Source organism: Ruditapes philippinarum, unplaced genomic scaffold, assembly GCF_026571515.1.
Source record: "Ruditapes philippinarum isolate M1 unplaced genomic scaffold, ASM2657151v2 ctg2450_1_1_1_1, whole genome shotgun sequence".
In the NCBI taxonomy this organism is placed as follows: Eukaryota; Metazoa; Mollusca; class Bivalvia; order Venerida; family Veneridae; genus Ruditapes; species Ruditapes philippinarum.
In genome coordinates this window covers 34,890-62,234 of record NW_026854496.1, presented here as the reverse complement: position 1 = coordinate 62,234, position 27,345 = coordinate 34,890, and the positions used below count along the sequence as shown (strand labels likewise).

General features: G+C 30.6%; 1 protein-coding gene across 1 annotated transcript; it reads left to right on the top strand.

Annotated features, from left to right (window-relative positions):
• On the top strand, nucleotides 1–27,345 carry LOC132740271 (uncharacterized). Its single transcript, XM_060728133.1, has 3 exons — nucleotides 1–516; nucleotides 24,231–26,129; nucleotides 26,291–27,345. Exons 2-3 carry the CDS (start codon nucleotides 24,576–24,578, stop codon nucleotides 26,573–26,575), a joined length of 1,839 nt encoding a protein of 612 aa, XP_060584116.1. The 5' UTR covers nucleotides 1–516; nucleotides 24,231–24,575; the 3' UTR covers nucleotides 26,576–27,345.

The following is a 27,345-nucleotide window of genomic DNA, read 5'->3' as shown; positions in this document are numbered from 1 at the left end:
TTCATTCTACATCTGGATATAAATTTTGAAGACTACAATTTGTTTAATAACGATGAAAAGGGAAATCGTTTGACTACTAATTATTCAGGTTGGTCTAAAGCTTATTGAAATTTGTCCAATTAGTTATTGAGAGCGTATCTTTACATTTTTCTATAGCTTATTGACATTCGAGCCAATTCATATCGTTTACAACCGAAATATTCGACAGTCGGAGATATGCGTATTATAAAGAAAGTTTCCCAATCAAAAGTTAAATGTTAAAGTTATAAACTATATCTCAGATTAAATTGAAGAGCATTTAAATAAATATTCAAAATTTAATCTAAAATAATCTCGGCGAGTGACTTAATCTACGTGTAGACTCCGTTTACTAGACTTAATCATAATTCTGAAGGAATTAATTTAAATTTTGTGAAATGTTAATTTGAAAACCTTAGCCAATTAGTCGGAACAAAATTATTCTTAATTGGTGTACAACATAATAAGAAAAATTGTGTCAAGCAGAAGAAAAAATGGGTAAGTGTTTGAATTTTTGTACTTTTATCAACTGTTTTATAAACATGATTTAGCACTTTCTTTCTTTCTTTCTTTCTTTCTTTTTCTTTCTTTCTTTCTTTCTTTCTTTCTTTCTTTCTTTCTTTCTTTCTTTCTTTCTTTCTTTCTTTCCTATGAGTTATAATACATGTATAGTATAAATGTAAAATAAATAGATATGATACAGATTATTAAAAAGTAGTAAAGAATTTCGAACCAACTTCAAGTCCCATTATATATATTATCTAGATGTACTTGTACACAAAAAATGTAGCCCCCACTACTTTACCATATATTGGGTAATACTTATGACCTCATGACTAATAGTTACAGCTATAATCTATTTAAGTTTTCTATACTGATTTAATGTTTAGTAATATACAGTTTAATCCATTAGTACATTTAAGGTAAATATAGTTAAACAGGTAAATATACTCATTTTATGATAAGGTAACTGTGATGATATGTGGTTGTTTTTTGTTGTTGTTTTTTGTTTGTTTTTTGTTTAAATTACATGTTTTACAAACTGACTGAAGAACAAACTCTCTTATAATGTAGTCGAATGTCGTTATATCTAATATACAATAATGCAAACCAATCCTGTCATAATTATACAAGACCTGCAAACGATGTTTGTGCTTTAATAATACAAGACCTGCAAACGATTTTTGTGCTGTAATAATACAAGAGCTACAAACCAATTATGTCTTGTAATAATACAAGACCTGCAAACTTATTCTGTCCTGTAATAATACAAGACCTGCAGAACGTTTTCTGTCCTGTAAAATACAAGATCTGCAAACGTATTCTGTCCTGTAATAATACAAGACCTGCAAACGTATTCTGTCCTGTAACATTACAAGACCTGCAGAACCCATTCTGTCCTGTAATAATACAAGAACTGCAAAACCTTATCTGTCATGAGCCATAAACTAAGTCTGCCCTATAGTTATACCAAAAGTATCTAACAATTGTCTGTCATAACTATAGTTTTTCTCAATTTTCAATAAAATAAGTTCATGTTTAATACGATCTCATTCGTTATATCCAGACCTTAACTTCTCATGTTTGTAATTATTGAGAAATATTTTTTATCTTTAAACACAAATTACATAATAAAAAACAGAATATAATGGTTATAACAAAATCAATGAGTAATTACGACTCTGAAAATGCTTCTACAAAAGAGCCATTTCTAGAATTGAGGATTAATGTAAAATCAATTATGTTTATAAAGATTCTTTTATCTCAAGAAATGGATATGTTACACTGGTAATTATTCTACATCGATTTAAAGATTAAATAGTCCTGATATTAGAATGTTTTAGACTGTGTCATACTGTGCAGGTACTGTATCTAGAGGTTAATGTTAGAATAGGTATCAGTGACAGTGAGAAGTAACTTATGTCACATAGCAACTGGTATTTTAGAAAACTGTTATGTGTTTTAGTCATCACATGACGTAACATAGCAGCCATCATGTTAGATGTAGTTCTTTGAGTCACTTTAATTTGTGTACTTAGAAGTACCAGAACTTACACATGTTCCCGTTCGAATCATACAATATACATGTCGGAACGATTAATACACAGAAGTCTTGAGAAAATTGTCACTTATGTAACAATTTTATATGCACTAAATTGCACTATGCACTGAAAAAACTAAAGTGTCTGCTACAAGAAAAACAAAGAAGAAAGAGTCACGAAATTTGCACTTTAACAATCGTTATTTTTCTTGACAGGGGTGAGTAGATTTTATAAGATAGAATGGCCCATCTATTTTTATACTGTTTGAAAATATATACATGTATTCAAAGTCATTACAAATAAGGAAAACAATTTTGTCATTAAAAAGTTTTAATTATGTATAGGGTTTGATATAGTACATTGAACATGAAACTCTATTGTAAACATAGTAAATTAGACAAACAATGCGCGTTAATACATAAAATTATTAGAAGTCACACGGTTCATGTATTTTCTATGTGTGATATATGAAAACAATAGATCATATGTAAACCAATCTGACTTACATTACAACAGAGTGAATATAGGTGAAGTGATTGTAATTATTCCATTTATATCTTGTTTTGTCTTTATTGTTCAATTTTCGACATTAAAGGTAGGTATTACTTTGATATGTTTTTTACAGATTATTTAGATATGTCCGTCTGACCGAATAAATTGGCTATTAAATATACAACAAAATATTTTCTTATCAATTTTCATCTAAGTATTTACTTTATGGCAGTCAAAGGTCATGTTTTAGTTATAATACTCGTAAAAAAATGAGAAATTTGATTTTTGAAAATATCTCTTATCTAAAAATATCATATTTCAAAAACTGTGTAATATACTAAAAGTAATCTTTTGTCTTAATAAATATATGTTAACGCTAAAGTAAAGTGCAACCCTAATTCTTTACATATTGTCCTTGAACCAGGTGCAGTCTAAATATTACCAGAAATGTATCATATTAAGAATTGCCAAACACGTTCAAATACATTATATATTATTATTGCACTCAATGATTTTGAAATGTGAAAGGCATATTTGTGAACATTTTTTCTTGTTTAGATAAGCCTATTAACGTGTGTTTGTTGTGGTAAAACATGTTGTTATCATTTAAAGTAAATATGGATACAGATCTAATGTAAAATAAAGAAAAATAAACAGTTGCATACCAGTAATTCAATCGGGAGTATTTTAATCATTAAAGTTAGGCGGTGCTACTCTGCCTAGACATATTTTAATTAACCCTTCCCTAAAACTTGACAATTTTTTAGTGTGTACTCTTGCTATTTAATAGCTCGAAAAGAAAGGTGCATGGGTTCAAACTAGTTGACAGCATGAAGGTCTAATTTGAGAAGACATGTATTTTTCAAGTTTTGTCAATGTTATTTGCTCATGACTCAATATTATTATGGTAACGATCTGTTCTAGGGCGCTTAATACATGCCCCGTCGATATGATAAATGTCAAATTGAAAGTGGGAGCCCTTGAGAAAAAGAAAACGATTCTTTCATAAACGACAAAATTATCAGATTTATCTATGAAAATTTTGTGTATATGAAAATTTGAAGGTTATCCTATTATAATTGCTGATTACGTTTTATTGATAAAAAGACATTTCCATATGAAATAATTTAATCCTTTTTTAAAAATCTATTAAATTAAACTTCAGAAGATCTTTAAAAAGATTCTTTTTACGTTAGATACGTTTTTACAATCTCAAAGATTTTCTTTCTGTGAATACAATATCTGCAAGCAAGCAAACTTTGTAAACCTGAAGGTCGCTTAATATATGTATTAATTGAAGAACTCATTTTGACACTACAAGTTTTATTTCAAATATTGACACTTTTTGAAACAATGATCTCCGTAGTAATAATGAATTAGATGTCGGAATATAACTAGAATATAATAAAAATCGTGAAAGATGTTTTATAGTACATAATTCTTTAAGTAGGAGTGCCAACCCTGACATAGATTTTAAGTGTTTTTTTTCTTCTTCTCCTCCTCCTCCTCCTCCTGCTCCTCCTTCTTCTTCTTCTTCTTGTTTTACGTTGACTACTTGTTTGTCCTAATTACGACTTTTAAGTTCAGTCTTCGTTGCTAGCGGTTCGTTTTCTTAAAACAACATGTCTCCAGCTCAGCTTATTTTCGTGAACATTTTGCAAATGTAAATAAGAAAGAAATTTTTGTCAAGTGATCAAAGAAAGTAATTTATACATTGCAAACATCACGAAAATAACCAAATAAGTATGAGCCGCGTCACGACAAAGCCAACATAGTGCGTTTGCGACCAGCATGGATCCAGACCAGCCTGCGCATCCGCGCAGTCTGATCAGGATTCATGCTGTTCGCTTACCAACTCTATTACAAGTAGATAAACTGGGATCCTGATCAGACTGCGCGTGCGCAGGCTGGTCTGGATACATGCTGGTCGCAAACGCACTATGTTGGTTTTGTCGTGACGCGGCTCATATATAAAATACTAGCATACAAAAAAGCCGTTAGTCACGCAGTAGAAACATACTAATAAACACTGCAAAATCAGTCATGCAATAGGTGCAACATGTATAAATTATTACATGAATTGTAAATATTTTTACTTTTCTTAAAATTTAAATTCATTTTTCTTAAAAAATATTAAGTTTCTTGAAACTGCTTGGCTCATCTGAAGGAATGCAGCTTTAATGTAAGAAAGGGCGGAACAAAACCGTATTCAATTAAAATGCATGGCTTAACGTTATTTGCTATAAAGCTGCCGCGTGATAGCACGGTGTAACTTAAACTCCATATCATGTTAGAGTTCGAACTCCATCCCTGTTTTTCCTAACTTAACATCGACCCCTCTAGTCCCTCTCATGAATGGTTTACATATAAATTAAAGACTTAGAGGTTACTTTTGGAGCGGAGAATCTCTAAACTCCAAACATTTAAATGGATAACTCTCTGCTTGAGGAAATCCCATACTGTATATTCCTGTGGCGACTTTAGATAAACACCTTGAATCATATCTTTGTTGCTTTGGTGAAATTTAAAATGCTTTAAAGTAGAAGCATGCAGGAACAAGGCACATATTGAAAGATATGTTATTATATTCCCATATGAACGATAATATAATTGGAACTTTGTCCACAAGGCTTTTTAAACACAAACTAGTACGTGAGTTTGTATTTTCTATTGTGTGTGTTTATTATTATTATTGTTGTTGTTGTTTAAGCTATTGACGTTTTGCTCTTTTTGCACGATTGTCAACCATATTATGTTTTGCAAATCATTTTAACTGAGTGTAAATATTGCATATATATTTACAGTTCATATTTCATCATCAAGTGTTATTTACCCCTCACCACTGTAAGTTCGAATCCCGACAGGGACTTTGGAACCTTCCATGTGAGGAAGCTATCCAGCTAGCTTACTGTACTCATGTGCCCGTTCGTGCCTGAAATAATGTACTGAAGGGCACCTGAGGTCTTCCTCCGCCAGTAAAGCTGGAAAGTTGCCATATGACCTATACTGTTTCGGTGCGACGTAAAACCAAATCAAAATCAAGTATTAGCCGCATTAGGACTTGACTAAAAAAATCGGGCGGGCCAACTCTTTCGTCCATATCTATGCTATTAGCTGTTGAAATACAAATTCTTCAAGAAATAGTTCCAAAAATTTAAGACTGACATGTCCGTTATGAACAATGAAGGTAAAAGTTAAACAATGCAATTTATATATTTATAGTGCAAATTATCTAGCGGTTCAAAATGCACATTATGTCTCAGACACATTTTTACTGCTTTAGAAAGGGCAAACATAAGTTTCATAATGTCTTTTTAACATGATTTTACAGAAAATAGCATGATTTTTACCTGGAGAAAGTAGTGATTAATATGAAATAATTTGTTATAAAAGAAGCAAAATGTAAACAAAGTAGTTTTTTTTACTTCATTGCATATAACCAAATCACTGTTACTATATACTAGTACTTCTGGTCAATAAGCAAGAAAAGAAAAAGATTGTTCAGGTAACTGGCGAATGGAGTTTTTGGATTTTTGGATACTATAAATGTAAACCAACAATTAAAAAGCTTTTGAGGAATAAAAATTAAAGCAGTTCTGAGGCATAATGGGTCTTTAAATCATTTTATATGCCTACTAATCTCTCTGGCGTGGGTTCGATCCCCGGGAGATGGTTTGGTAGTTTAGCACGGAGGAAGGTAGTCTAGTACTGGTGTAACTCACCAGGAACGATGGTTAGGAAACTACCCGCCAAGATAACTGAAATACTGTTGGAAAAAGGCGTAAAATGAAACAAACATGCATACTAAGAAAAATATTGTCCCTTTTCTAAACAGATATACGACAACGATAAGGATTGAAAAGTATAAAAACATCAGTTTGATAACGTATCAATTTAAATATATTTAAATAAACGTTTTTCTTATTTAAAACGAAATGAAGATTACTGTATAAAGCAATACAAATATTACAATACAAAATAACATGTTTCGATTAATAGATTATTATAGGGTTTGACTGATTATTATAAATCTTATTGTATAACATATAATTAATCTATATTAGTTAAATAACTTAAATAGCATTAATTAAATTTAAGTTATGTTACTTTTGAAATTAAACGAATGATTTAAATAATTTGAATAAATTTCTATTATACTGCATTTCTGTATTGAAAATATTGCGACACATGGGGCAACATATTTTTTTACCTTTTATACAATTAAACTTTTACTTTCTGTCCGCCTCTTGCTTTATTAAAACGACAATTACCATTTGATATTTATAATAGAGTATGTAATAATGCCGGCTTCTTATTAAAAATTGTCATTATTTCGTGTAGTATAAATCAAGTCAGAAAATTTGTTTAAATGTTTAATAGGTATAATGTTCGCTTTCACTGTAGTCATATCGTATATTTTATGACTTTGTCCGAGGAATTATTAGATTGGCAATGAATTCGGAATTAAAAGGAAATATTTCGGTTTAGTGCGAATGAAAGGTCAAGTACTACCATTGACAAAATAAGAACTTTGAAATACCCTCCCGTCACAATAAATAATTCTATTTGCAATTATTATAAAGTTATTACTCATTTCGGACAAACACATGAATGAGGTTTATTTATTTACCCTGTCATATTTTGTAAGCTTAAGATAATATTCAACTAGCTCCCTGCAATGTTCTGATTAAACATCGGGGGATAAAATAATACAAAGTAAGCTCCCAGTAAACTTCAGAATAAATAATTCCTAGTAACATGAGCCAACTAGCCAACCAGTCTTGGGATGATCTTCCAACATAGTAAGCTTCCAATTTTATTTAGGTTTGGTTTTACGTCGCACCATAATTATGGCGACTTTCCAGCTTACTTGGTGAATAAGATCGCAGGTGCCCTTTCTTGCATTATTGACCTACGACCTTCCGTAAGCTAGCTGGATAGCTTGATCCAAAGTCCCTGTCAGGATTCGAACCCATAGCGGTGAGTGGTTTGAAGTCAACGACCACCCGACCACGGCACCCCTTATTTGTACCTCCATAGTTTAAGATAATGTGAAATAGAGTTAAAGAAATGTATACATGTACTGTATTTGAAATGAATATCAGTCTGTTTATATATTTAAGAACTGCAGTTATTAAAAACTATGTAAACTATCTTATATAGAAGAATTATTCAGTTCCCATCTGACAGAATACATTTAATCGTAAATTTGCATACAATGATGAAAATAACTATTGAGTATAGGTCCACAATATTGCGACACCCGTAGGTCTAGTATTTCGGAAATGTTTTACCACATGCAAAACCGTCATCTGTATGAAATATTTTATTTCATAAATGTCACTTTGATACCATTTTGTAAACCACAAGAAAATTTGCACGCCACTTATGGTAAATCAATAATAAAATGAAGTATTTCCGCTCGTTTGATATTTTGATTTTATGGTACAAATACACATAAATATTTATACTTTAAAAGATATTGAGGAAACAATAAATTTATTTATTTATGTCATGACAAAACCAACATAATGGGTTTGCGACCAGCATGGATCCAGACCAGCCTGCGCATCCGCGCAGTCTGATCAGGATCCATGGTGTTCGCTTACCGACTCTATTACAAGTAGAGAAACTGATAGCGAACAGCATGGATCCTGATCAGACTGCGCGGATGCGCAGGCTGGTCTGGATCCATGCTGGTCGCAAACCCATTATGTTGGTTTTGTCGTGACGCGGCTCAAATTTATTTATTTATGTATAATGCTTCTCTTTAATATTGGCACGTAGACGTCTGGCGTTCAATAGTTTGTTTTTCTTGCATTTTCATAAGCTTAACTTTTAAATGCTTTGTAAATATTTAATGTTATATTTTATAATATCTTTATGAGATTGGTCGTTACAGTCAGGTTGCCATGGAGACATCAAACATAAGAAATCTTGACATCAAGTGGTTTTAAGAATAATGAATGTAACAGTAATTATCCTGCTTTTTATTGCTTCGAGAAACTCGTGCAAATAACGTGCAATATCTTATTCCAAAATCTTTTTTAGAATTTTGCGTTTTTATTAATATCTCGAATCGAATAGTTAGCAAAATTAAGAAATAACTGCATGCACAAACTTTTAAACACATTAACAAGTGTATATCATTTTTTAAAGTAGTGACATACATTTTGAGAAGGATCTTACTACGTGTACTTAATGGTATTTCTAATTTAACGCTTTTTAAAGAGCTCAGTAATACATAGAAAGACAAAAAAAAAAAACGTTTGGCTTATCAGGCCTATGTTCCTATGAACTTTCCATTTTTATCCCTATTTTATAGAGTATAGTAAAGTTGCACGTCAAAATATACCATTTTATATCCAAACTAGTAAATATTCTACATCATTTTCACCAGCTTTTTATATCCTGACATAAATAAAGTATTATGTAAATAGTTAAAATAAGATATATCATTAATGTCATCTTTCTGGTCTCATGTATTGTATATTTGATTTATTTCCTATTTAATGCCACAGAAAATCTATATTTAGAATTCAATCGATGTTATAATTAATAATAATAATATTATACCTATAATATAGATCTGGTATAGACTTCAGTTACAAAACCTCTTCCTCCAGTTTATTTTTATCATTCTACCACAAAAAAAAGATCTTTGTAATGAATAATAGCTATAACAATATTTATGGAAATTTATCTAAATATACCATCATTATTCTGAAAATTCGAATACGAGCGTACTCGTTCGATGTGTACTTTACCTTTTCTTTTATTCTCAATGTTACCCGGTTGACATCTAAACGGTACCGGAACACATTATATTTTAAAACGTTATCAAAAAAGAAAAGAACGCATCAAAAGAATCCATAGACAAAGAATATAAATTTAGAAAATCTTCTGTCAAAATTTCTGCAAAGAACTAAATGTTTTCCTATGGAGGTCAACAAGTTGAACGCTTGATAAAATTTGAAAGACGCTTCCCTGGATTGCTCTAGATTGATATTAGCATCATCGCCTATTAGTGAATATTTTTGAATTCATTCATTTTATTGCGTATTACTTTAATTCGATTTTACATGATTAACGAATCTTAGATAAGAAATTATGTGATGGTAAGAAAATCTTGATTATTGACATTATCCAATTATACATTATCCCTTCCACGACAAACTATAAAATAAAATATGATTTATTTATTGTCCAATGCCATAGAACTTTTTTAAAATTTATTTACTAATAAGTTTAACCATTGAGTTAAACTAAGGAAATTTTTGGATGGGGTGTAATTTTTATGATATATAGTAAAAATGGTAAAAGTCAGAAACAAATATATGCACTATTTTTTGGTACACTGTTATACAAAATTTATTTACATGTGAAAAACACTCAATGATTGATCCAAAAAGAATGCAAAGTTATAATAAATTTACAGTTATACTGTTTAAATCCACTACACTTAATAAAAGATGAATTTTGTTCCAGAATCTATAGCTGAAACAAATTTATTAAAAGTCGGCAAATATAACTCTACATTTACCAGGCTATAATCAAATCAGTCTGGACATTGGTCAAGCCTGACCATATAGGAAATAGAACACAAGACTGATGTCCTCATGGCATTATAGTGACCGCTCAGTCAGCCAAGAAATATTTAATCTTCGGTCCGGTGTGTTGGTTGCTATAAGGTTATTGAAACTCTGTCGAATCTTTTTTTTTGAATTACTAAGCAATGAATGCAGAGTTTCTTGCTCAAGGCAACAACGGCTTGCTCCTGACAGGGTTTTTACTATTTAAAGGCCTGCAGACACTTACATAAAGTGTAATATTGTTCCAAATGCAAAGCTGAAACAAATTAATTCCACAAAGTCGGCAAAGTAAGTGTTTATACATACATTGTACTTAGTAAACATTTATACTTGTCCTTAATCTGATTATATGTTTGACCAGTCAGGTATAGTCTTAACATATTTAATTTTATAATCTTATATAATGCTTGATTTCATGATTTAATACTTCTTTATTTTTTCTCCTTTACCCGGTCTTCTAAAGGGGTATGACTTTAAAGTTTTATTTGATCTTTTTATTTATAATGCCCAGCCAAATAAGTTATTTTTTCTAACAGCAGCCTAAATATATCTTAAAATTTATATAAACCCAAACGTTTATTGCAAGAGGTTTATCACTCTGTTTTTTTTTTTTTTTTTTTTTTTTCATTTTGAAAATATCTATGTCAACGCATATTTCACTGCCATTAAATTTTCAAAATTAAAAAAGCTATTATCAAAACACTTGAGCATGACACCATAAATTAACGTTTGATGTACCATACTCAAGTTTTATATTTAAACAGATATAACTTGATCGTTATCAGCCAGCAAACTGTTCAATACTCGACGTAAAAGTGAGATTATGTTAAAATACATAAATGTTTGAAAGGAAATATATTTCCAAACACAAGCCAGACATTGAAGGGCTATTTACCTTCTATCAAAATATGAAGGATTCAATTAGCCTCGTACTTATGTCATCCATCCAAGATCAAAGGGTAACTTGTTTTATTCTTGAAATAAAAATATAAAATCATCGTATGTTTGTTGGTTTACGACATTAAAAAGGAAATCAAATACTGCAGCCGAAAAGTCAAATTGGTGACTACTTCTTAACAGCATGTGCCTCGCTCAAAAGACGCCAAGTATTATCCGGTGTATGTCATTCCAACATCAATAGAAATGGTATTTCTGTTACTTGATTCGTAATAGGGAAATAAAGTTTCACATACATAGTTTGTACATCCTTCATATTGAGTAATAATATATTTTTATAGTATATCTGTAATACAGAGTGATCGACTTCAACTGTTTTGACATACGTATATCATTAATTAGTCTTAAAGATATATTTATAAGAAATACAGGTTTAGAAAATATATTAAGACATGACAAAATAAACATTAACAGTTTATTGCATTACTAAAGAATGTTGGAATATGTAATCAGATATAAATTAATATATTATGTATGTAAAATTTGGCACAGATGCAAATGTTTTTCAACCCAATTCATTATATTAGCACACTGGTTGAATTATTGAATTATCCTTCTCGTGCATAATATAAAATTAACAAACAAATTTCTTTTTATGTATAAGATAAAACGTATACTGTGATAAAGATAAGGTTGATACATTTATGTCACAAATTAATGTATCGTTCTATTCCTCATTGGTCGTCAAAAACTGTACCTGGCAGGGTTGTAAATTGTTTAAATGATATAGGAATCTTAAAATGCAAAACTTAATCGTTCTATGTATATTTTTGGTAATTTTTACTCTATCTTTATTTATCTACACTCAGCAAACGCGCATTATTTATAGCACGTGCGAAAGAATAAAGAATTCAGCACGTTTAAAATGTTTGCAAAGCGCCTGTCTGAACGATCTTACACCTGATTTAAGTACCTATAATCAGAGTGCTTACTGACTAAGCATGTTTAACAGGTCAAAGGTCAGTAAATAAATTATCATTGTTATTAGAATAAAAAAGTACAAGATAGATATTGTTGACGTCATTTAATGTTAATGTAAACATTATAAAATATATATGCTGGAAGACAAGAAGAAAAAATAACACTAGTTTTGCAATTTTTATAATGTAATCCTCGTAATTCGAGATAAGGTTTTATCGTTGCATCGTTATACATTGCAAATTACAACATTCGTTTTTGTGATAGTGTGTCAGTTTTAATTATTATTGCCATCACATTCACTGTCATCATCATCAAAGTTGCATGTATTAAGCACCGTCGAAAATGTTCAACCCTCATCCAAATTACCTTTTAAATTTGATTTGTCGCCATCTTGTTTCAGAGGCCCATATGTGCCGCGATATTTAAGCTGTCAGTCAGAAAGTCACAAAGTATTCTTTAACGTTTTCTAAATTCTAGGGACGACAGTAAAACATGACTTAGTCTAATTATCTTTATACACATTAACTATTTGTAATAGTTTGGAATCTGAAGCATTTTTTTTCTTAATTGTCAGTATTCAAAACTTACGTCAGCAGATTTTAAAGTTGTAAGTGACACGTGTATGTTTTGCCATATAGAGAGCCTCAAAATTATTCGAATCGTGTGATACTTTAATCTGTTAACCCAGCTCGTATATCTGATTTGCCCATTCCACATACTTTGACCTGTTACATACTCGTAGTGATAAAGAAAATATGCTTCTTGGCAAAGACCCCATCACTTGCAAATATTCAATGCTTTATTATGGTTTTCAAAAGTACATTATTGAAAACTTATAACTTATATCATAATTTAAAACGAGGATTTTGTAGAGTTAAATCTTATGTAAATAAGGATAACTGTATCGATGTTAGAAGTTTGAATGTCCCTCTGTTTGAAAAAAGTAGAGCCACGTGACTTTGTGATAATAATAAAGGTAGCTCTTAAATAAATATCGACGAGACAAAAATAACTTTTAATATCTGATATCAAATATGAATGATTAAATTAATTTTAGGTTTAAACCATTAAATTTGAAGATGAAACGTTATATCTGTAAAGAAAGAATAACCAGACGATAATTTTAGGTTAATCGAGTTTTGTGGACTCAATTTTGATTCATTCCGGATCAAAAATGATATATTTCTATGCATTTGTAAGAGACGCGATGTTGATTATTCGAAATATCTTTCAAAACAGGGTTTTATATGATGTAATTATAATGAAGGAACATATTGATAATGTCAAAACTTTTCATGAATCTTTTGATAGAATAGAAATTATTTTCATGTGTCTCGTGAAATAGATCATGTTCATCATTACATAACATGTATGTAAATTTTCTAGTGTTATGAACACATCTGCGGATGTTTCTTAATTCAAAATTTCACCATTACCATGATTAAATGTTGAATTCTGCTTAAGCCGGTGCTAGGGGGCGTGGACGGGAGTTTGCACTTGACAGTAGCGGCGTTTATGATCTGGCTTTGTATCGCCGGTATAGTCATTCATAAGCATTTTCCATCAAAACCGAGCCTCATGCGCATTCTATTTGTTTAGGTATCTGCCTTTGAGTTTTGTTACTTCCATGAATAATGTAGTTGCTCATTTCTGAAGTTGATGTATGCTCTCACATTCTACGATTCTACGATCTATGGACTTTTCTTGATAAAAAATCTTTTCTCCTGTTTGTTCAGTGTTGAAGCACAACTTAATAAACGCGTTCACCTTTGTAGGTCTACATCAAGTTAAGTGTTCAAGGTTTATTAGAGTCATTTATTGTGAAGGATTCATTTAATATTTATATTGAATCAACACGATCAAGAACTGCAAAAATAAGTTGTCATTGTACAACAACCCATTCCGACCTAACACGAATCGATCAATCAAAATTAATCTTTTTTTATAATGTCAAATATTTGATATTTTCAAATCTCTTAAAATTGTACCCTGCTTTCATTTTACATAACTCACAAAAATCTGGCCTGTTTCACATAATTTTAATATTAACTCCTTAACATGCACGTATGCATTTGGCTGCTAGTTCTTTAGTTTCGTATTTTGTTTCCAATATGCATTTGATAAAGATGTTTGACAAACTAAATTTGTACAGAAATTAAGCAGATAATGCATGAAATAATATCCAAGTCTCCAATATATTTATTAATACCTTGTGTAATGCAACATTCAACGTTTAACATAAAAAAGTGATATAATATGATAAGAGAATTACAAAATTGGCAAATCAATTAAACTTAACATTTCTCTGTTTATATGGTCTACATTTTCAAAATCTGATAATTATCAAATAGTTTTGGTTGTACAATTAGTAGATCGATTAATAATGTATGTTAAAATACTTAATCAAGATTGAAGTTTTAGAACTTTGACTTCCAAACCTACGGTCCACTTATAGTGTTAACTGTTTATTTTAGTTATAAATCTCTCTTGTGTTGTATGACAAATGTTGTTTCAGAAATGAGTAACTATTATTTATTTAGTTCAAGAGAGTTGGCAGGGGAGGCCACTTAACGATTTTTGCTGCAATTATATTTTCTATGAAGTTATTTTGATTTATAATTATTAAATGAATAATCAAAGGATTGAAAAAAACCTGTTTAACTTGGTTTAAGAACGATAGCAGATAAAGAATTATACAATGGTATTAACTTGGAACAGTTTCAAGGAAACTTCTAAAAAGCAAAGTAAGATCCAACAGCCTTAGATGATGATGATGATGATGATGAGCATGAATACAGACACATGAACCGATGCATGTTTTCGTTTCTCCTTGGTATTACTGCTTAGCAATGATTTAGAATAAATTAACGCTTACATATGCTTAATATCTTAAATGAACTTGCCCATATTTCGTTCTGGATAAGACCATCATCATTTCAGGGAACTTTTCAAAATATGCTCTGACTGAATAGTGAACATTGTAGACCATGATTGGACGTAAATATATGCCATCTGACCTCGGTCTGAACTGATTGCACGGGTAGATTCTGTTGTCACCTGCAGGATGAGGGTATAGAAATACTACAGACACACTTTTCGTCGTAATAAATATATGAAATATATTAAACATTAAAACTGTATAACTTAAATATCTCCAAACACTTATTTTAATGTGCATATTCTTCAGATATTTCTATTAGTTTTGTTGTAAATGCAAAACAAACATACGAGGATTGTGACACTGATGTTTCAGAGAACACTTGAAAGCATTCTGACAGTAGAATGAAATAAACATTTCCAGAACTGATATAAAAATATGAAAAGTGTACTGTATCCCACATCAATAAGTCGATTAAACTTCAGTTCATACATCAGTTATATTACATTGACAGAACAGATTGAACAAACTAACACTTAGTGCAGTGGCATATGCATTACGATGTTTTCAATAAAATTATTAAAATTTGAGAACGCCTTCATTTTTTTTATAAATATTGTGCTGTGTCCCGAATAAATACGTCAGTTAAACTTCAACTTAAACATCCATTATATTACATACAATAATACTGAGTGCAGTGTCATATACGTACATGCATTATGATGTTAAAAATTTCAAACTTGAGAACATTTATATTACATTGTTTATTATTGTACTTGATGACTCTAGAGAAAATTTGAAAATTAAGATATAATTAATCTATCAAAGGACTATCAAAGTGTATGGAAATGTTTTAATGGTTTGTGATAGGATTTGGAGGGGCACGCGAGAGTTATCTCTTTTTTCAATGTTTGAGTTTCAAGTATGATTTTCTTTGCCTTTGTGTGTATGATGTCTTCATTTTTTTGCATAGATAGAAACCATGTTATTAAACAATAAAATGTATTTCCCTTGGCTAAATATGTCGTAGCGAAATAAGAGTTTTCTTTATTATTGTGTAACATTGTTAGTTTTTCTGCGAAAAGTTTTATATTAATGTTTATAATATGTGCTTATCAGTAATTGGTGGGGGCTTCTAATGTAAAGGGCTCGTAGTTGTTTATTCTATAAGAAATTATTAGTATTTTATTGTAAATTTCAAACTTCCAAAACTATGGAAAACTTCTTTCCTAACATGTTCCGTTTTCAAAAATGGTAATATGACTTTTTTGACATCCGAAATTTGTCATGTATTCAGTGCAAAGGTATTGTTTGATAATTATATTTAAGCAGCATTTTACGACGTTAAGATTAATACAACGGTTCGCATGTTCATGGCAAATAATTTTGAACCTTTATAAAATGTATTTCATTGAAATCAAGAACCTTGCGCACTTGAATTCAAATATCATATAAAAGGAATTATTACATATACGTTAATGGAATTTTAATAGGTACAAAATAATGCTTGATCTTTATATAGCACATTTCTGCGTGACAAATGAAATTACACAGTGCATTCTGTTATCAACAATTTACCATTTAACTTTCCTTGCAGACGCGTTTGGTCCATTTAATGAGGAGAATATAGAGCTATGTTGCAAAATGAAACATATCACATGATATTAAAAACTTCGTGTCATTGTGACTTTTTACTTTTCCGTTCATTATTGGTTTCTGAGAAATCGATAATCAATAAATGTAAACTACAATATGAAAATGTTTGCACTCAAAATGATATCATGGACAGACTAGATGATACTGAATAAAATGATTTGATTGACTGATAACTTGTAGACAATGACGTTTATGCATCTTCCATTTTATTCATTTTGTATCCAACCTTCAAATCAACCCTTATCCATTGTTCTTAAAAATGTACATGAATTGCATCAATTAGGTTTTACTGAGATTAGTCGTCGTCAAAATAAAGCGTTACTTAAAACAAATATGTGTTTTAATACAGTTCTCCCGACATAAGATATCCCAGGCTATATGAAACCTCTTTAATATATAACTTTACGTACATTCTGTATATCAATCTATTAATCTAATTGATGCAAATGTAAATACAAAAAAAAATCTACATCAGGGCACATATATGGATTCCATAGCTATAATCCCTGTCGTAGTATTAACGTAATACAAACATCCTTGCAATTAAGGACCAACAATTGAAACCCAAATTTAAGGCCCACGTTCAAAGACCACATTAAAAACCTTCATTAAAAAAACTTATTGAAGTTGCCTAACCATTGCCCTGCTAACACCAAAAGAGATAATCCTTTAACACCAGTTGACTAGGCTCTATAGTACTGATTGACCAATTCTGATTTTTTTCATCTTGATATTTCCCAACTTTGATAAGATAAAAACGATGGAAGCTGGTTAAATTCATTTAACGAATAAATGAATCAGGTCAACGGTTAAAAGCAAAACCATTATGTTTTTCATGCCTTTTATCCTACAAATGTTAACTGTATTGAAACCATCTAACAAATGATTAAATAACTGAAAGCCTGCTGTTTGGTGTTTACGATACTTGCTCAATGTGTTTGAATAATATCAATTTATCTTTATTTGATGGCATGTAAAATAGTTGACCCTTACATAATAGCGCATTTAATAACTTTTATGATATAACATGATAAATGAGATATAAATATATTAAACGTACATGTAGAATATATCTAGACTAAGTACCAAACGTCGTTTGAACTTGTCGTTTTCGTGAGAAAAGTTATTGCTTTAGGAGAAGAATATGATTAAAATTGATTGAATGAAGAATAATGTATTCATCCATTGTTGCATGGTAGCTTGAAATGCTAATGATATTTTGATGTGGATATATTTATATGATATTACATAACTTGAAGCAAATATGCCTTTGAAGAAGGTATCCACAAATATATCTTTGTTACTTTCCGTTATAGTGTAAATAATGAACGATGTAATAATCTTCTGTTGTCATCCGGCCGTAAAACCAAAGTCGATCAATCTGCACAAATGTGCAAATATCCAACTAAATAAGCCTTATGTCCATTTATTACATAATGCTCAGACCGAATACATTGTTTACATCAATACTGTACAGTTATATCACTTGAAAAAAAGATGCTAATTAAAAGGCTCAATCGAAATGTAATTGGTTTAACTGTAATTGGATATTGCTATCAAAATTGTTGTTTAAAGTTTAAATTTAACCTCTTTATATGTCATCTTTTATTTGTCTTAAACTGTGCAATGACAATATATGTTTTTTCGTTAAGTCTTTACGATACACTATGGTATGGAAACGCCTTAGGTTAACTTTTCCTGTAATACGTATAGACGATATATAAAGTATAATGTCTATATAATTGATGGTTATCGCGCGGTATATATCAATTGAACATATTGATTTTAAATTCATACATCAATACCTTATCGTCAATGAAAGTTAAAACTTTGCCACCAAAACGCTATCTTCTAAAAATATTTAGTTGACAATTAATCTTCCGTGTGTTATATACCAATATCTATCATTCCACGTGAATATAACCGATGGATTATAATGGTATGCGGTGGGAACTTATTGACTTATTCCTAGGAAGTCGTTGGTGTCATAGTCATTAATTAAAGATATAATCCATTTATCTCATCTTATTCGATTAGTTTTGGAATGTTATCACGAGTTTCAAAGTAAGACATTTTTGTGTTTCATTTTCATTCTAAAATTTAATTTTGTTTTTGTTTTATTCCTGTACTTTGCATATTTTTTTTACTCAAATCAAACAATTTCAATATATATTGTAATTTGTACTATACTTTGAATGTATTGAAATGGTAATAGCAATCGTATGTTTTTATGAAATTAAACAAAATAAAATCGTTTATTTCAAGTAATTGCAATATTTTATAAAATACGTGATATGTTTCCTGCATGCGCGTTATTGATACATTGTAAAGACATCGAACATATAACTTCATAACGCTGGTCAAATACATAGATATTTTTGTCAGCGTACGAGTACGCTAGCCATCCCTTATAATAATATGTTTTGTGTGTTGTGACCGGACCCAATGACACATTGCATGTGTCAGTATTTTCTACTCCAAAAACCAAATTTATTTAACGTTGTTTATGGACAACAAGAACATTAATTTAACGCAGTATGTTAAGAAAAGAAGAGCTAATCATTAAGACTGTCATTTTATAAGTTCGTTGTTATGGAAACTTTAAAAGGTGTGTTATCATTTGCTCTCTGATAAGAATGTACGAAATTATTATCTAAATTTCCGGTTTTTACTTTATTTACATTCATTGATAGATTGGCGTGACCCTTTCCATGTAATATACGTGAGTGAAAATTGTCAGTTTGCACATTACCTAAGAATTCGGAGCAAAAATACGAAACTCTTTCATTTGTTAATAAGTAAAAGTATATTTTCCGTATTCATGTAGGCAGGTAAATTGTATTTCAGTAACATTTTTTTAAGCAAACGTGAATCCCACGCTTGATATTGATCAATTAATGGCCATACTATGCTTGTTTTTATCTTAATACACTTTCACAAAAGTGAAAAAAAAATACATATGACATTCATAAGTACAAATTAAAGTGATTTCTCAAAGAAAGTGCTTTATCTATTAAAATGGAAAAGGCACTTTGGTATGATATCTAGATTTTAAACTGGTATAAATACCTAATATTAATTCTTGTGAGGTTTTCAAAATTACACGGTTGGACTTATTTTTTGATAATATGTAATTTTTGATCAATTGCAAACGCATTAAGACTATTTAACATTGAACGCACCCCATTGCACACAGTTGTATAAGTGCGTATTCAAACATTAAATATGTATCAAAACAGTCTTTAGAAAATGTCAACGTTTATGACAATTTTTAATCCGTTGTATATTTAAATGTCTAGGATCACACACAGTAGGTCGTGTTTTAGGACATTTATATAAATTGGCTAAATTATTGGAATCAAATTCATTCATGCAAGGCATGCATTCGATACAGTTGTACTAATTCATTTTATTGAAATTAATATATACAAACTTATATCACATCAAAATGGCAGAAAATACATATTAACATGAAAATTTCGAGAACCATAGCACAAAGTAATAATAACTAAAAACGTATTGTGTTGGAAGATTGAATTATCTATATGTTGCTTGATTAAATGTATTATTGTCCGAAAACCAACCATCTAATGTTAAACATGAAAGTTTGCATGCTGCTAGGAACCCCCATCTTTAAGATGTATAATTTCAACAAGCATTCGTGATTGAAGAAATTAAAATCAGTATCTAACAGTTCCGAATTTCTTTATATGATTAATAGACACTACTACATTATATATCTGGCTATGGCGGAATGGTATAGGCTTAATGTATAAATGTAACATACGTAACATTATGAATTTAAAGTTTAATACACATCAAAGAATTATAATACAATCGGTGTTATTGAGATTAATTCTCTTTATTACGTAAATAATTGCGTATCTACAATACGATGTTTCTCTTAAAGATGATATTTACCCAAAACAGGACATAATGACTTACTTATACTAAAAGTATATAGTCGGCATATTCTTGCAGTCTGACTAGGCAATTTTCTGCTGTCTAGTTTCCTTATTTTAACATTTAAATCTCTAAAACTCTTAAACATTTCACTGATTCTACCTAAAAGCAAAATTACCAATGTATGGATTTATAAAATGTTCATGCACAAAGTTGTATTTGAGCAAACATAGCTCTGAACGCACCTGAGGGCGCGTCCGTCTCAAAAAATACAAAGTAAGGTTGTACATTCAAATACACTTAACAAAGCGGTCATATCTAAAGCACGTGCGAGAGATTACAGAAATTCACACTTTTACCAAATGTTTGCATACATTTAACAGACGATAAATATAAATGGGTTTAAACTCTTAAAATCAAAATTGTTCGATTGACTACGCTTGTTTTAGGATTATGGATGTAAGGTCAATAGCCAATAAATGTTTAAACAAATAAACTAAAACCATTACTTCAAATAACATGGCAATATGTTTAATTTCAAACGATTTGATACGGATGTCCTCAAATACCCGTATAAAGTGTAAATGTAATTAAATGCTCTATCTCATTTATAAACATTGTAGATTTAAACGATTTGCTCGTGTCAATGATCTTATTCTCACCACTCACGTGTCACTTAGTGATTTCACGACAGGTGTGTTTTAAACAATACTTGTTGCTTTAAATATACATATTATCAATTATTCTCTTTATTGTCTCAATAAAAAAAAACATTCATTTTATCATGTTCAACAGTATTATTGAAAAACAAAATCAAACGCATGTGGTAACCAAATCAAAATAAATAAATACCTTTCTATATATTCAGAAATGAAACAAAGTCGATCTTATTTCTAAATAAATGAAACACAAGATATCCAAAGTGTTTTACGTACACTTTATATCATAAATGAGCTTATCATGTATTTAGATGTGTTGTTTTACTGAAAATATATTTGATTACATTTTTACAATATATACAGCATTTACAACGATTATAAATTTTTTCCTATCTAGAAAATCAATTTCTTTTAAAGACAATCAAGAAGTGTAAAGTCTTAATAATACATTGATACACTGGTTAGCGTTTTCAAAACACTTAAAAGTTCTATTGTCGGTGTAAAATAAATTATGGCATAGTTTGACATAATGTTAACATATATAACATTTTATTGTCATTTATTGCGTGAATTATTACGGCTTAACTATTACCAAATCAAAATTGGCAATATACCTTATTACCTTGTTGACAAAATAGGTTCATGTCTAGCTTTTTTTGACTCTGCCTATTAAAATCTATATGAATGATCAATTGCATTAAGTGTTACACGTTACTGGCTTAATATGCAATCAAAATAAAACACTGGCTACTGTACAAAACACTTATTCGTATTATTTGTGCTCTACATTGTTAACATATTAAATACTTAACCAAACTGTGTGCATGTTTTAACCAGACTAACATCGCAGCATTAAGTTAATTAACTTATCTTAATACAATTAATTAGTCGGATAGTGTTGATGTTATATTATGAAAATGTTTAAAGTGAAAACAAGACCATACAGAATGCTAAATACTGATATACTTCAAGGTCGCAGAGTGATTACTGCGAAACATTTATGGCAATGGAATTACAAATCGCAGAATGATTTTGTAACGAACAGAGAAAAGTTGAATGACCACTAAATAAACGACAATTTCTGTCCAGCAAATATCATTGGATGTGATAAATGGATTAAAGGATCAATTATTCAGAATATCAATACTCTTAACAATTATTTGACAATCTTAATTATACAAACTTACGCTGGAATCAAAGCTTCAACTTTGAAAGAACGCGCTTGTAAATATATCGTGTATTATATGACTTTATCACACACCCGTGCCGATTTTGCGACTCCGTAAAAATGGTATTGCACGGCCGTGCATATATTTTGACGTGACGTCATAAGCGTTATACAAACATAGTGTAAAGACACGCTGAATGTTAGCGTTATACTATAGGCGCGTCAATGAAAATGACTCTTATTTCAATTTAAACGGTCTTTATTTTGGGTATGTGATAAATAGAATATTAAATTCGTGTAAGTTCATTACTGAATTTATTACACTCGTTGAATAAAATAATATTATGCTCGCCAGAGGCTCGCATAATATAATTTTATTCAACTCGTGCAATAAATTCAGTATTAAACTTACACTCATTCAATATCCTCTATATAAAACAATGTTCGGATTAAATATAATTTACATATTCAGGATTAATTTTACAGGTTTCTGGTGTATGTGCATACATATATCATATATATTTACATATTAATTTGCCTTTCGTAAAATTCAGTAATATATTTAAAATACATTTTACCTAAATCTGTACATTTATTATTAAATTATTATAAACGTTAAAAGGATGTGTTTAAGTATACCTATATGATTGTTAGATTAGTCATTTGCTGAATATACCATAAATTTCAATAAATCTGCAAATCAGAAATAATTTTATCTATAAAAACATCATTTCAAAATGATAGCAAAATAGACAGTTGTCCGGCTATCCCAAAAGTAGTAATTACGAAGATGACATGTATTTGTATGGTATTGTAGCTTATAAATGTGTTTTCAATAAAGTCGACTGTATAGTGTTAAATTTAATTAGTTTTTAGGAAGAGTATAGGCTATTCTTATCTAAAGTTGTGATTGGTTTATGCATCAAATTGATTTAAGCTTAAACTAAGTTACACATCTGTAACGCATTTTCACAAAAGTTGTTTGATTGAACGAACCGTCAATGTGTTGCTTAATGGACTTACAACCACTGGACCAATGTGACATGTGTAGATTTGTTCCCAGTGGAACCTTACTTGCCCAAAAGTAACTATATGCGTACATATCGAACAAAAATTATTTTCTATAAGAAATGTTTCATAATATTATTTTTTTTCTTTCAATGTCATTCGTCAACGTTGTTAATCATGAAATTAAATTTATCGAGTAATTTTAGTTTGCTTTTCACTGATCATATTCATGGCTAGGTGATTGCCGATTGACAGTGGTTAAAAGTAAATTGGATATTGATGAAAATACCAAACATCACATTCTCTAGGCTTTTATACAAATAAAAAAGGACATCAATTAAAATGTTTGTCCATACAAAGTGCTCTTACAATCCATTCTCTCGCTGGCTTCATTCAATATATGATCAGGTTTCATTTATACAGAGGCGTCGTTCTATGAAAAGGAAAACCACTAAATATATAAAATCTATTAATAAATATCCTTTCGATTGAAAAACATAGGATCAAAATTGCCTTTATTTTGGTTAGATAACAGTCCGTGGCTATAAGTTAAAATGTCAACATAATTGTTTCGTGTCAACCTGGCTGTTACACCATTTGTAAGGTCTTTAATAGAGCTTCTATTTGAGTTTACTCAATTTGTTTCAAAAAGAAGCATATCTTATAGAATTTGTAACTTTGAAAAAGACTTAGATTAAGTTCTTGTTTAAACATTGCAGCTTTTAAATGATTAATTACCCAACACATACTAAAATATACCTTGACCTCAATGGTATAAATCTAACAGCGGGGTAATCACTTTTGCCAAATTTGATTAGTCAGCTATAGAATTTGCATGTATTTTTTGGCAGAATATTTTGTTATTGAGATAAAAAAAGGATTTCAATGAATTTAATAATGGATTATGGTATAAATAACTTGAACTTCTGCTTTCAGGTTGACAAGAGTTAACCATCGATATCAACAAACAATTCAACGACACTGACGATTGAACTTTAGAAATGGAAGAAGACAACAAATCCGAAAAGAAAACACCGATGCTGTCAGAGACAATACTTGAAGGAAACAATGGAGCTGTTGAGCATAGATTTGTAGTTGATATGTGAAACAATGTGATCAAAGTGGGCTAGGAGGAACTGTACGTCATTTAAATGAATCTACTAGTGACAACAAAAAATTGAAAAGTGGATAACTCCCGCAATCCGTGTTTATTTTTTAGTAGTGCTAGTAAAGTTTTAGATTTTAATCATTTAGTTTTAGAATTAGTATTTTCTAATCATCATGAGTACAGTGTTGTTAATGGCCGATACTTGGCAACCTACCGTTCTAAGGTTGGTACCATTTTCCAATAATAACGCTCGATCTCCAGATAAAAAAGGTTTAACCAAAGGATCAATGAGTGCTCGTAATTTTCCGGTTCTAGCTGTTACACGGAGTTCTGCAAACTCAGACTCAAGGTCGGAATCGAAATCTGTAAATTCACACAGGTCAGAAATGGCAGACGATATTTCCGTGTTTTCTGATGCAAATTATTCAGAAATAACTACAAAAACTAGTTACCTAGATCAACCTCTAACACCCAGTGGACACCGTAAGAAATACGCCAAGAAAAAAGTTCCAGAAGTGTACTCTGATATGAAAGAAGCCATGAAATTTAGTGTTCAGGATTTAAATGATCAAATATCATCATCGTCATCTTTGCATTCTTCAGAGTACAAAGATGACAGCAAAGATAAATACAGTAAACTCGACAATACTCGGACTAAGCTTCCAAAGCCGAGTATATGTTCATCGCCGGATTCACGGTTCTGTTCACCTATAAATGGTGTTCGGCGATCTGTACCACTTACTCCGGGAGAAATGGAACTACAAAGAGTACGTGAGAGTTATTGCGCTGAACAGATTCAAAAACGGAAAAAATATAAACTAAATATAAATCAATTACCACGGAGCACAACTCCGATTAATGACCATGATCCAGATAAACTGAATATGAAACAGGTCATTGCATTTCTTCAGACAAAAAGTTCAAAAGATACACAGAAAAAGATCATAAATGATAAGAGGGCATACCTTACTTCTTCCAACGGGAGAAATCCTTCGCGGGGAAGAACAACTAATTGCTTGCCAGGTTCACCAAAAGTAGTAACATATGAAAACGACAGCGTTCCTACCATTTCTCGTTCAAATACGGTTATCAAGGAAGATAAACTGGACCCTGATAATACAAGAACAACTAATGGTTGTGTTTCTGTGATGTCGACGAAAAGTACACCAAATTTTTCATCCAATTTGAAATCTGGAAGAGATTCTAAGATATCGAGCACAACAAGTGTTAAGTCTTTTAAAGAAAGATCAAAAGATCGCAAACATTCCAAACATAAACCTATGAAAGAGTTTAAGTTATATAGGTTCCTTGCAGTCGCACCTGATGGTCGAGCCGAACGTCTAGCAACATCGTTCACTGATTCTGTTCCGGTCGTCGAGTCAACTGTGTTAAGGACGGAAACTTCAAAACATACGGATACACCTCGGAAAATTTTACGCAGAAGGAGTAACAGAGAAATTGGTACCGCACATGTTTTGCACAGACATGCGTCTAACAGATCAGCGACTACTCCACCTAAAGTAGAAACTCAAGACAGTTTTGTTGAGGAACAAAATAAAACTATAAGACTTCCAATCATGCCAAATGGAGAAAATGACACGGCGGATATAGATTCAGATTCTTGCTCAACTACTTCCGCAACTTGTAATTCAGTGCAAAATAGTTCCTCAAAAGAAGATCGTAGTAAATATCCAAAGAAAGGGCAAGGCGATTGCCCTTACATGAAAGTATTGATGTAAACAGTTAAAGATAAAAACGCTGAAAATATTTCTGCTAATGCACATTCTGAAATTCAAGTTCGTGAATTTAAAGCACCAACATTTCCACGTGTAGATATTCCGGGACCAAAACATATACACATAAATCTTCCACAGGAAGATAAAAAAAGACCTATTCTCAGGAAATAGTCCGTCTTACATTAAGACATGAAAAGGGTGCTACACGCTTCAATAGTTACATGAGTGATATTCAGCAAGGACAACCCTCGCATTGGCATGAACAATATTCAAACAGTAATGATGACGACATGCCACATGGAAATGTGACGTCATTTAAATATGTGAACTATCATGAGGGGAAACAGTGGTTGGACAATTCCAAACATCTCCTAAATAACATCTCAAACAATAGCTTCATTAAAGTTAGAGAAAAACTAAGGGAGACAAATACGTGAAATTCAAAGGAAAAAAAACTTCTTAAAATTATTTATGAAAATGGGTGCTTTTAGATTTGTAAAGAAAAACACTTTGCTTGTTAGAAGTTTATGTTATAGTTTAGAAATGAAAGCAGTCAATGTACTTTTTATGAATCATTATTTACAATACAACATAAAATTTTGGAGGTTTTCTCCATATATTAAAAGTACAATTGTTTCTAGACAACAATCCTTAATTGTTATAATTACTCTAAAAATAGTGCAAGCATAGTTATTTAGTCATGATCTACTCAAGGCTAGCGTTCGTGATATAGATGATACATGTCATTAGCTGAACCATTGAAATTCACTGATTTACATCTTATTTGGTGCATATTCTAAACAGTGAGCATACTCGCTCACAAATATACCTCTTAGGCTCACTAAATACTTTATTGTGATATTCAAATTTTATAATCTGTAGCAGTCATGAAAAGTTAAATGGAATCTCTATTCTACACTGAAAAAAGAAAGAAAATAACGTCAATGGACTGCAAAGTTAGGCCTAAATTCCACATCCTTTTCTGAACACAGACCCTCTAAAAGAAGGTAATTTAATTAATGTCTAATCACTGCTACATTAACAAAATATCAAATAAAATCAAAGACAGAAAAAGTTATGTTCCGTACAATAACATAAAACAATTTATAATAATGCTTATTCTGAAATTTTGATTGGCTTCGGCTTTTTATATACTATGCCGTATATACCGTAAAGAACGCAAATCGTACGAATAACACACTTTTTT